Source organism: Lacerta agilis, chromosome 15, assembly GCF_009819535.1.
Source record: "Lacerta agilis isolate rLacAgi1 chromosome 15, rLacAgi1.pri, whole genome shotgun sequence".
Lineage (NCBI taxonomy): Eukaryota > Metazoa > Chordata > Lepidosauria > Squamata > Lacertidae > Lacerta > Lacerta agilis.
In genome coordinates this window covers 27,083,916-27,097,243 of record NC_046326.1, presented here as the reverse complement: position 1 = coordinate 27,097,243, position 13,328 = coordinate 27,083,916, and the positions used below count along the sequence as shown (strand labels likewise).

The 13,328-nt window shown below is 41.3% G+C and overlaps 1 protein-coding gene across 6 annotated transcripts in view; it reads right to left on the bottom strand.

Moving 5' to 3' along the window:
- ARHGAP32 (Rho GTPase activating protein 32) overlaps window positions 1-13,328 on the bottom strand; it is a 143,827-nt gene that overhangs the window by 108,948 nt on the left and 21,551 nt on the right. For all 6 annotated transcript variants that reach the window (XM_033171638.1, XM_033171635.1, XM_033171637.1 and 3 more), the window contains exon 2: window positions 13,028-13,136. In XM_033171638.1, the coding sequence (XP_033027529.1) occupies window positions 13,028-13,135 (108 nt within the window). In that variant the 5' untranslated portion in view covers window position 13,136. The remainder of the gene's footprint in view (window positions 1-13,027; window positions 13,137-13,328) is intronic.

The window sequence follows — 13,328 nt, the reverse complement described above, 5'->3', positions numbered from 1 at the left end:
ACTCATCCACTATAGAGAGAGAAGCTGCAAACATTTAATACTCTGCATGCAGCCCAATTTTGCCTCTGGGTCTCAGTTCAAAATAAATATATATTTTAAAATTATAGCATTTACATAAGCCTAAATTCTTCAAAAAAAGAAAGAAAGAAATTAAGTTCCCTTAGCTCAAAGGGGGGAAATGAATGGGCAAGAAAAAGGCAGCACAGTCCTTTTATAACTGAACCCTCATAGAAATACAAGCACGTTAACAAGCACAAAATATTATTGTCTACTTTAGTGAAACATGTGCAAGGGGGACTCCTGCTTATGAAAAAAAACTTTCTAAAATACAAACAAAATATTTTATGAAATGTATTTGACATCCTTTTGTGTTTCTGTTAATGGAAATCTTTTTTAAAAAAAAAATCTGAAACAGCTGAATTATTTAACTTTAAAAATTGTCTGGCAAGCATCTGTAGTTTCTCTTTTTCACTTCCAATATTTTATGCATCAATGTTCTGTAAAACCTAGTAATTGCATAACAAATCTACTTATGCAAATTATTTACTCCAACTCCTCTCCCTTAATATTACAGCAGTTCCTAACTGTCATTCCAAACTCTGCTAAACCAATTAGGGCATGATCAAAGCCTGAATACAAGCATCCCCCCCCCCGCCACACACACACACTTAGGAGGGGTAACGTTCTGTAGGCCTCTGCGCATAAGCAAATATCGCAAAAGTGGGGAGCACCCTCTAAAAACCCTGTAAATGGCTATTTTCCCCTGCTCTCCAGCGATCTCTCCCACTCTCTCCACCCAACTCTCTCTTCAACTACAGGTGAAGCTCTGGGACCGGCCGGAGGATGCACAGAAAAATGGCTGCTTCTGCTATCGTGCTACCACTCGTGTCAGCTGCTAGGTGGGGAGGCTGAGCAGCCAAAACAAAGCCCTGTTGCACCTCATGAGCATTAAGAACTTCCCAACTATCTTTTGCCATTTCCTGGTTTGAAACTTACTTACTTACTTACTTACTTATTTACTTACTTACTTACTTACTTACTTACTTATTTTCTGGTGCGATGCATGTGCACAGTTGACTGTGCGTAAGAGGGGGGGGACACCTGTACCAGCAAAGAGTTGGATTCAGCTTTCAACTTTCAACAGCTTTTGAGGAAATTAAGCCCTGTTTATTGAGAAGGTGTCCAACGACTGAATAGTCAATTGCAGTTGACGCCAAAATGGGAGGGGCAGCCAGTGCCAGTAACGACAGAATCAGGATCAATGTGACCTTAACAGATTGGAAAACTGGGCCCAATCTAACAAAACAAATTTCAATAGGGACAAATGTAAGGTGCTGCACTTAGACAGGAAGAACCAGCTGAACAAATGTAAGATGGGGGAGCAACTGAAGTGGCATTCTAGGGGGATACATTTTTCCAGTCTACCCAGCACCCTGCACAGCTTCAACACTGGTCCCTCTTTCATGGCTGTCATATGCCTTTATCCAAACATCCCTATGTCCCTTCCCTTTAACCATAACTCTTTGAGGCTATATGCCTCTTTGACATTAAGGTCAGGTTCTGCTCTGAGCAAGTGAGACCTTATCAAACAGAAATGAAACCCAAAAGACAACTGCCTTTTAAAAAATGGAAATCATTTACAGAGTGAAAAGAGTAGGTTCTAAGCTTAATCCTCAAAGTAGTAGCAGCAGCTCAAGTTTCAGGGCAAGATTTGAAGAGACACAGGTGGAGCTTTCATACTATGGGGTTTTCAGCACCCAGCTTCCCACCCAAGTACTCCATGTCTCCTGAAAAGCTGCTCTGGGAAGTCAGATAAGCCCTTTCAAGCAGCCTCTGGCGCAGCATAAGGAGCAGCAGTTACTCTGATAAACATCAAAGGTTTTAAGAAGTCATTATGTTATTGCATTAAAGGACTGAGGATGCATTCTAAATCTTTTGCCTAGGGGTAAATCTTAGAGAGAAGGGCAAAACAATAAGGCACCTGCTGCATTTCTTTTTCCCAAGCACTGTGACACATAGACCTCTGGTGGAGCACAAGCACAGCTGATGTTCCTGGCTGGTGCATGGTATCTAGAGGGCTTCACCCATCCCTAGACTGCTCAGAATTGCTTTGAGGCTTGCCCAGAGAACCAAAGCACTGTACAGGCGGCAGCATTTTTGTCTTGCAAACTTTGAGGTTATGCTGAATGCCTGATACCTCCCTCTTGGGAGTGACAGTTACCATTTTGGCTATACCCATAGAACTGAACTGGGATTAGAATAACCCAATAAAGCAAACTTATCGGGGAAAGATGAGGGTCACTGAAGCTGTGTTCCCTGACATTTAGTTTTCAATGTGCATGGAATTCACATACAACTCCCTTGTGGTTTGGGTGCTACCCGACTCCCCTCATCTGCTGTTTGTGTGAATGAGGCTCTGAGTGAAGGTGGATACAATGTAATGGGCTGAATCACAGGAAGCAAAATTGGTGGAGGGATTAAGGATTGCAGCCATAGAAAAAGAAAAGAACAGAAATGGCAAATCATATTTAATTACTAAGACATTTGAACAGATTTTAACTTGTTTAATTGAAATTATTAGTCGCTTTAACATTTTATCTGCTTTTGGCAAAAGTGATTCTCAAGCAGGACTAATACAGTTTGTAGAATATATGAGAAATGAACCCCCTGCCTATTTGAAATTAGGCAGGCTTCCTCATAATGCTGTTTTGAACATCTGCTGAAAAGAATTCTTTCTGGACACATGATTTTAAAACAGCTATAACCAAATCTGTTTAGTGTTTTTGTGCATATTGTTTTAGTAAAGTTTTAAATTTATTTTTAATGGTATTGTTTTATCCAGCTTCTTTGGGAGGAAGGGTGGGATACAAATTTAATAAAATAAATAAATGAAAGACACAAACAATAGCAAGACATCAATAGTCTACATTTTCTTTACATAACCATTCTTACAGAAAAAGTCCACAGAACTCTACATTGACAACATAGTAATAAAATTGTTTTCACTGCAAAAACAAAAAAACAAAAACTACTGGGCTAAAGTTGACCAGGAACAAAGCAATCATGGACAGCTTTACTGTGATGGAGATTCTTCAACGGTGCCTACTAATAGAAGTGAGTGCTGTCTTTTGGTAATATTGTGGAGTTGGAACATTTGACTTCTGTATGTTCATAACATAATTAAATAGCATTAGAATAATGAGCAGCCAGTTAGCTGGAAGTATATGACATTTATTGCTACTGGTATTATCTTCCCATGATGGTATATACAGAAGTGACACAACCTATGTGTCAGGAAACCCCCCTCCCCGTGGCTGGTAGGGTCGCAGGTGCGTTTGCAGTATAGAGAACCCCCTAAGCTGTTTACCAGCTCGTCCTCGTCCTCCAGCGCCGGAAGCGATCATTCCTCCAGTGGGGAGGGGGAGTCAGAGGCAGGAAGACGGTGCAGGGGCTCTGAGAGGATCGCGGAGCCTCAGCACCGAGGGGAAAGCGGGGAACGGGGTCAGGTTCCCACGCTCCGAGGGCGCAGGCAGGAAGGACGTGGAAGAGGGAGGCAGGGTTTAGAATCCCGCGCCTCTTTTGCTGGACAAAGAACCGGAAGAGTTCATTCCTGGACTCTGCGGAGGGATGAGATGGACATTTGATCTTTAGCTCCACTGTACATAGCTGTGCACAATAAAGAACTTAGTTTTAGAAGTTCTGCATCTGGCGCTTTACTCATGAGCAACCACTGAAAGTCCTAACACTATGTCTAGATTGCTTATGTTCTACAACTGTCATTCAAGACAAGGAGTGGGAAAAGACAGCTGTTAGGGATAGACCATGAATACTGGACAGGTGAAGAGGAGTCAGAAAGCAACGGTGGATCAAGTAGCCTGAGAATGCAATGATTCATTAAAAAAAAGTTTTATGAAGTAAGTGGGGTTTGAAAGAGGGCAGGGACAGAGCAAGGTCATGAAGAAAAGGAAGGTGCAACATACTCAGAGAACTGTGTAACAAAATATAGTCTCAGGGCTGTGCTTTATTATTTATTGTTGTGAGCTGCCTTGGGAGCTCTTTAGAGCAGTGTTTTTCAACCACTGTTCCGTGGCACACTAGTGTGCCACGAGATGTTGCCTGGTGTGCCGTGGGAAAAATTGAAAAATTACTTTATATATAGTCAATATAGGCACAGAGTTAATTTTTTTAACATTTTCTAATGGTGGTGTGCCTCGTGATTTTTTTCATGAAACAAGTGTGCCTTTGCCCAAAAAAGGTTGAAAAACACTGCTTTAGAGGGCTGAAAAGGCAGCATATAAAGGTTTCTAGACATAAAATTTACAATCCACTATGTTGTGGGTCCACAGGGGAAGTAAGTTATAGCAATTTCACTACAGCAATTTCAATCACTGTCCCCAAAGAGCTCATAATCTAAACGATGTCTAACTTCTTGAGAAAACCATTGGCAGCAAAACAACAGCTCTGTTTTAATAGTCAATGGTCACACTTGCAAGTCATGCTTAACCATGCCTGCCTCCCTTCCCGCTTACAGTGCAGGCTCTATGCCATTACACTGTTAAACAATATCTTACATTATCACAATGTATTCTCTGACATACAAGACCTTCCAGTCTCCTCTCCTATACGTAAATGGAAGGGGCTCAATGACTTTCACATTCCTTCCAACATATTAAGCCTCTCCAAGGTAACCATCAAAAATGGTGATGAACACTCATTCGAGATCTGTATGTTGTTATCTTATTTGAGATTAATTTAATAACAGGTAATAAAACGTGCATCCTTCTTAACCAATTAATTGTGGCATTATTAACCGTTTTTGAAGCGTATAACTTTTCACAACCATTTGCTGGACATGATTTTTTTTGGAGGGGAGAGAGAAAGGTTGACAGGCTACAGCCAATAGCATAAACAGTTCAGGTGAATAACAATTAGAATCATCCTGCATTTCAAGAGTTAAACAAAAAGTAATACATCAGCTTTGCATGAGCTGTCAGAAGATGTCAATTACAAGACTCATTTGGGAGTGAAATAAAAGCCCTCCGCAAACATGATTTTATTTTTAGGAAGCCTAGTGATGGCAAAATTTGACAGCTGCAGAAGCTAGGTCTTAATTGTCATACAGGAGCCTGCTTTTTTAAAAAAAAAAATGCAACACTCCCTATGCTGCAATATCTGTTTGTTTTTAAAAACAACTCTATATAACTAGAATGTTCAGTTTCTAATGGCCTTTCTGCTGTAGTTAATAGTTTGGTTCAACTAGGGATGATGAGATCTTTGAAGTGATCACTAAGGTACATACCAGAAGAGCAACTTCACGGCATAAAATCAATAGGTTTAGAAAAGGAGTATTGCTATGAAGACATTCTGCTCCTCGGCATAGTTTCCCAATATAAGAATATGAATATCCAAAACCTTCAGAAGTTGGACATGGCTCTCAGGCTTTGATAGTCACTGCCAATATTTCCATATGAAGAACTGTCTTAACTAACAGTCTATATAGCCTACCAGAAACACATACAGAGAGAGCGGTACTGTGCAGATGCAACCATGTCCCTCCTATGGAGTACATCTGACTCTCAATCAATCATAACTGTTATTTACAGGACTCCTACTTATTTCTGCTGAACAACAAACAAATGTGTTGAGTTTTCCGTACATCACTTTAGGAACTTCAGGTGAAAGTCCACGGTAAATGAAAAATAAAATAATTATTGCCTCTTATCTCAAAAGGGATATTGACTTCAGATCATACTGCATTTTTTGAAACACAGTAGAAGACTGAAGAGGCATGCCAAACTAACATATACCCTATACTTTTCCTGTGGTGTTATGGACTTCCTCAACCTGATGCCTTTCATCATGATCCATCCTAGATGGCCTTTTGATTTAACTACGCTCGATCTTTGCAAGGATACCAGGAACACCTGCCTGAAGTCACATGAGCACACAACAGAACAAGTAATAAGCTTGGAAATTTTAACACTAAGAGCACAGAAAGGGAACAGACTTAACATACTTTTGGATTTACTTGTTTTGTTGTTGTTTTGTTTGTGGGAGTTACACTGTAATGACAATAGATTACAACAATTGAAATCTATTGCCTAGCAAATAATATATCTTGCATTGGAAAAGAATTACATTCAATTCACTAAACTAGCTAGGAGGGATTTTGTGAACAAATAGTCAAGAGTGTGCTTTAGCCAGGAAGACAAACTGCTTTAGAAGGTTCAGTCCTATTACCACATCATAAAGCCACACTACAGCAAATAATCTCTCCTACTTTCTATCAGTGCCAACAGATGGGTACTTTGAGACAGTGTAAATTTACAGTATGTGCAATGCAGCCTTCCTGGTGGAGAAAATGTACTGCTCTTCTGCAACAGCCTCCAGCAGTTCCCATCATTGCAATAAAGAGATTGTCGGAATGATGCAGAATAGCAATGAAAATGTTCTAGTTCAAATACCGTACAGTGATTTTCTTATTAAAAGGTAAAAAGAATGCTTTAATTTTTAATTTAATCTTCAATAAAATGAAGAACACTCATAATAAAACAAGAACATATAAACAAACAAAAACTGCTGTTGAACCAACTGATAGTTGGGCCCTCTATGAGAAATGCTTTGGAGTTCATCTGGGTTCCTCCTAATGGTCACTGAACACCAAAAGCACAGAAAAGTGGGAAACATTTTGACAAAATAAAACTCATATGTTCCTTAAGTTGCTAGAATACTGTTTCCATCCCAAGTATTGATACTGGAAAAGGATAGGATAGCCTCACTTTTTCTCAGATCTACAGTTGCGATATACTATAAAAAATACAGGATGGACACATAGACACCACCTTATACCGTAAACCAACTGACCGACAAACATATCTACATGCTTCTAGCTACCATCCCAAACACACCAAACAATCCATAGTATATAGCCAGGCCCTACGTTACAGCCGCATCTGTTCCAACTCTACAGACAGAGACTCTCACCTAAGAGATCTACAGCAAACCTTTTTAGAACTAAAATATCCACCTGATGAAGTTAAACAACAGATCAACAGAGCCAGACTGATACCCAGAGAGAACTTGCTGCAAGACAGACCCAAAAAAGAAAATAACAGAACACCACTAGTAATCACATACAACTCCCAAATTAAAACAGTACAACGCATCATCAGAGATCTACAACCTCTCCTAGACAATGACAGTTCTCTTTCTCAAGCTCTGGGAGGAAGACCCTACATCGCCTACAGACAGCCACCCAATCTCAAACAGCTCCTCACCCACAATAATACTACAACAGGACTCAACATGGACACTGGTACCAGAGCCTGCAATAAACCCAGATGCCAACTTTGCTGCCACATAAACCCGGACAGCACCATTACTGGTCCCAACAACCTCAAACATACCATCTCAGGACTATTTAATTGCTCATCTTCCAACATTGTGTATGCAATCAAATGCCAACAGTGCCCTTCAGCTCTCTATATTGGACAAACAGGCCAAACCCTACGCCAAAGGATAAATGGACATAAATCTGATATCAGGAATCACAAGACAGAGAAACCAGTAGGAGAACACTTCAATCTCCCAGGACATTCTATAAAAGATCTCAAAGTAGCTGTCTTAATACAAAGAAATTTCAGAAATAGACTGGAAAGAGAAGTGGCTGAATTACAACTAATCACCAAACTTAAAACCACGGAGAAACCTGGTCTGAACAAAGACATTGGATTCTTATCTCATTATACATAACAAAGCTATCTTTAGCCATCTCACCCCTTGCCTTTCCCTGCAAGACTAATTACAGCCGTTAAGAGTCCTCAACAGGTTTTCCACACCTATCAGCTGATCACCCATTCCCACCACCCTTCTGAGCAATACCCCTCCCCACTCCCTCACTATATTTAAGGATCTGGTGACTTCTGTTTCAGCGTATCTGAAGAAGTGTGCATGCACACGAAAGCTCATACCAGGAACAAACTCAGTTGGTCTCTAAGGTGCTACTAGAAAGAATTTTCGATTTAGTTGCGATATTGACCTTGCAAAACTTCGACTACACGATTCTGGGCATTTCTAGACAGTTACCATTTTCAAGTGCAACTCAGTCATAAACTGGCAAATTCAGGCTGTACACAGAAAGTTGGTTAAGTGTTCTTGCACAACAAACCGGTTCCCCACCTCCACTCCTTAAAAAAAGGGGGGCATACCCAACCAACTTCTACATAGAGTTGACCTACTGACAATAAAGGTCCCAAGCTAGCCATATTTATTAATTTCAATGGGTCTACTCAGAGTAGAACTAGCACTGGATACAAACCAATGAATAAATTGACATGGAAATGTGCTAGGAATTACGGTTATAACAATTGCTTGATGTAAGGCCACGCTACCTTGCCATTAGAAAATCAGAATGAGCACTCAATAGTCAACATCTAACACCTCGTAAACATTATGCAGATGAGTCAAGATAAATGGTCAACCAGCAGGTCATCTGGAAGTAACTGCTAGATCTACAGCACCAAAGTTTTTTTTTTTTTTATAAGAATTTATTGACATTTTTACTTATAACAACATACAACCTTAACCACACCTACATTTATACACATACAAAACAAATACAATTACACATCTAATACAAAAATTGCCATGATTTTTCTTCTTAATTAGACATCTCAAAAAAAAAAAAAAAATTCTTTTTCCAATCTTGACAGTTGACTTCCCCTGCCTTTTCACCTTCGAGTTTATATCCACAATCTACTTTTTAACCTCTTCATTTAAAAAATTAATCTTAATTATATATATAAAGTAAAACATTCATCTTAATCTTCATCTTAATCTTAATCGTCTTAATCTATAAACTTTAACCACTTAAATTGACTTTATTTATGCTACATCCTCATAAATCCTCACAAATCATCCTCATCAAATCTATCTCTTCTATCCTTTAAACTGCTGCTTATAACATAAAAACTTGAAATATCTCCTTTCATGTTCAAACAAATAATAAAACAAACTATTGTTGACAGTGTTCACCCTCCGATTTCAAAATACCATAACAGATTGCTTTAGATTTTACTTAATGCTTCACCCCACACCCCCTCTGTCCATTATTCTTCTCCTGATGGCATCAGCACTGAACTTCCTTGCAGCTTCCCTCTCCAAACGTCCACAGATCCGGGCACAGTCCAAAACTCTCCTTGCCACGAGCTCCGAGGTATCCATCTCTTCCTCTCTCAGCTTCTCCGGTTCTTTGTAACATTCCTTTTCTTCTTGTAAATACCTTAATTCTCTGTCCCTGGCCCCCGAGCTCACACCTCGGGGACTGGATATAACAAATCTTGATATCGCCTTGGGGCTGCCACCCCCAAAGAGCGAATTTCTTCTCCGAAGTAGCTCACTCATTTCTTTCCATCTTTCCATCCATCCTCTCAGCTCTTTGGCAAGACTTTCTTCCAAAGTGTCAAAAGTTTTGTAAGCCTCCTCTGTGGGCAGTTGGTTCCATTTCAGACCCCCACACAAGACTTTGACTTTTCTATAAAGTAATTCCACATTCAGGGCAGTGAGCCTTTGTTCATCTGTTAGTCCAGAGTTCAATACCAGTTCAAGGACGAAACCCAACATACTGGCAGAGGAGGAGGAAATGGGTATCATATTTCTTCCCCTGTCACTTTGTTCGTCGCCATTTTCCTAAGCTGGAGCGCAAACACTGCAACTTTATATGGAGATATTTTCCGCTAGTTAGCTTCCCAAGAAAAAAGTTTGCCAGTCTCATGTATCGATTTTAAATACTTTGTAACCAGTTCTGTGGCAGCAATCCCTCAAATTGGTTAATTTCTTAGGCTCGAAGGGAGGGAGGCAGGCTGCCTTTCTCCTTCCCCCCGGATCGTTCCAAAAACACGATTTCTGCCAAGATTATTTACTCACGACCACCGGGTTCCTTTAGCTCCATTCTTCACAGGTAGAACTTAGACGCTCACCGCGGGCTTTGCCGCCGCATTTACATCCCGGTTGGGGCATGTCCCCGTAAGCCCGGCTCCGTTGTCCCTTCACCCCCACTCCCCCTTTACAGGGGGGGCAAGGGAAGGGTTCGGAGCCTCCGCGGGCGCAGCCGGGGAGCCCAGGGTGCGGGACGCTCTTCCCGCACCCCAACCGGAGCCGCGCGCTGCGGTAGCGCGGCTCCTAACCCCCGGGATGGACCGGGCGCTTCGGACCCGAAGCAGCCCTCGACCACCCGGCGATTGCGTCGCCGCCGGAAGTCCTACAGCACCAAAGTTACCTTCCATGGCATTGGGGCTGCTTTGGTGTGGTTCACTCCCGCGTGTAGGTGAGAGATTTTTCTCCATATAAACATTATACATAAACTTTATCTAGACATTGGGTTATAAACATTCCTAAATAATTCCAGATCTTCCACTGCCCTGCCCAAAAGCATTAGCTTAATAAAAAATATTCATTCTGCCTACCCACAAGGTGCTTGTTAAAGTAAGTTATCTTAAGTGAGCCACAGGAAGCAACAAATCTCTCACATTATCTCCAGTTCTTCCAAAAAAAAAACCGTGTGGCACAGAACTAAGGGGTGTGGGTGTAGGTGTGTGACCATTTCACCATCAAAGACAAGTCTATGAGATATCAAAAGTAAAACTGTTGTGCCACCTTCAAGACTAACTGATTATGGCATATGCTTTCATTAACTAACTGGAATCCACTAAATCAGATGCAGCAACCTATAAAGTATGTTAGCCTAAGAGGCAGTGGCCTGCCCAAGGGCACCTATTATAGCAAAGCAATGTAAAATATATTCACATTTTTTATGAAAACAGTTGGTAACACACTACTCCGTGAAGGACTGAGATCTTGCAGAACCTGCAAGGTCCCCTTGCTCAAGACAGCACATGTACAGGCCCGTCTGCAGTTTGCCAATGCACATCTGAATGACCCAGAGGAGAACTGGGTGAAAGTGTTGTGGTCAGATGAGACCAAAATCGAGCTCTTTGGCATCAACTCAACTCACCATGTTTGGAGGAGGAGGAATGCTGCCTATGACCCCAAGAACACCATCTCCACCGTCAAACATGAAGGGGGACATATTATGCTTTGGGGGTGTTTTTCTGCTAAGGGGACAGGACACCTTCACCGCATCAAAGGGATGATGGACGGGACCATGTATTGTCAAATCTTGGGTGAGCACCTCCTTCCCTCAGCCAGGGCATTGAAAATGGGTTGAGAATGGGTATTCCAGCATGACAATGACCCAAAACACAAGGCTAAGGCAACAAAGGAGTGGCTCAAGAAGCACATTAAGGTCCTGGAGTGGCCTAGCCAGTCTCCAGACCTTAATCCCATCAAAAATCTGTGGAGCGAGCGGAAGGTTTGAGTAGCTACATATCAGCCTTGAAATCTTACTGACTTGGAGAGGTTCTGCAAAGAGGAGTGGGACAAAATACCTCCTGAGATGTGTGCAAACCTGGTGGCCACCTACCAGAAACATCTTACCTCTATAATTGCCAACAAGGGTTTTGCCACCAAGTACTAAGTCATCTTTTGCAAAGGGATCAAATACTTATTTCACTCATTATAATGCATCTCAAACTCTGACTTTTGTCTTCTGGTTTTCTGGGCGTTTTCCTGTTGTTATTCTGTCTCTCACAGCTACAATAAATCTACCACTAAACCTGGTCATTTCTTCGTCAGGGGTCAAACAGGCAAATTTAGCAGGGGATCAAATACTTTCCCCCCTCACTATATACGGGCAGGGACTGGCTTGAGAAGGAAATGGAACAGGATGGGCCTAACTACAGAACAGAGCTAGAACAGTAGCGGAGCCCCTCACTTCAGCATGTGGCAAGCTCTTTTTACCATCAAGCCCAAGGAGAAAACTAGAACAGGTACTGCTATGGGAAGCAAGCAGAGCTCAGCATTCACACCTTTTTTGTTTTCCTAGCAAAGCAAAACATATGTTAAAAATGGACTTAAAAGAACCTTCATCCTTCACTTTTCACATTTTCCAAATGCTGCTTGTGAATTAAGTGTATGAGTGAGGGAGAAAATTTCATAATGTAAGCTTGCCAAATGGTGAGTTTTGAGAGAACTCCTGTAAAGCGCTGAAAACAGCCTACTTGGGGGGGGGGAACAGACCAGATTACCGGTAATCTTATGTTAATCATTTTTATATATGTTACGTTTCAATGATCATTTTCCACTAGAAAGATCACACATTATGGATCCTAGTTGAAAGAGAGCTTAATGCAAATTGAAAATCATTGCAACATTATGGAACATTTAAACGATCACTAGAAATGCTTCAAGGCATGTGTTCATGGAACAGAATCACCAGGCATCATCATCATCATCTCCTTCTCACTACAGTCATACCTCTGGTTGCGAACGGGATCCGTTCCGGGGCACCGCTCGCAACATGAGCAGTGCGCAACCTGAAGTGCCATGTCTGCACATGTGCGCAATGTGATTCGGCGCTTCTGCGCATGCACAAAGCGCGATTCGGCGCTTCCGTGCATGTGCGAACTGCCAAACCTGGAAGTAACCTGTTCTGGCATTTCCGGGTTTGGCGCGTTCATAACCCATGACGAACACAACACGCAGCGTTCGTATCTAGAGGTATGACTGTATTGGTATACAGTGGTACTTCAGTTTCAGAAGTCCATTCTTAAACCGAAACCATTCTTAAACCGAGGCGCGCTTTCCCTAATTAGGCCTCCCACCACCAGTGGCCTTCCAACGTTTGGCTTCCATTCTTAGACCGAGGTAAAGTTTGCAAACCGGGACACTACTTCCGGTTTTGCAGAGTTCGTAAACCAAATTGTTCTTAAACAGGACTGTTCTTAAACCAAGGTACCACTGTATATCCAAATAATGGAATGTGTTGCACAATACTCAATTTTATAAATATGGTCTAAGTGGGATGATTTTTTTTGGGGGGGGGGGGAGGCAGTAAACCACACTATATAAACCAGTGAACAACATTTCAAGGACTACAGACAACAATGCATGAAAGAAAATGAAATTTTACCATTGCACTAAGAGTCTCTTCCCAATCTGGTCTTTCACGGGGATGAATGCTTCTCTGAAGTTCTGGCACAAAATCATCTTCTTCTGCATGCAAAGAGGACTTCATCATCCTAGAGTAAAATGATGTAGTCATTAGATAAATTCCACATTTTAAGCAAGTTTTGATCATTTTGAACATTATGATACTTTAAATGCATCTATCTCATCTTGCGAACCCGCTCTAGCTTTTCTTTTCTTTTTTAAATTTCTAAACCTATTTGTAAACTCTAGAAAGCTCTTATCCTAATAACAGCAATCAATTT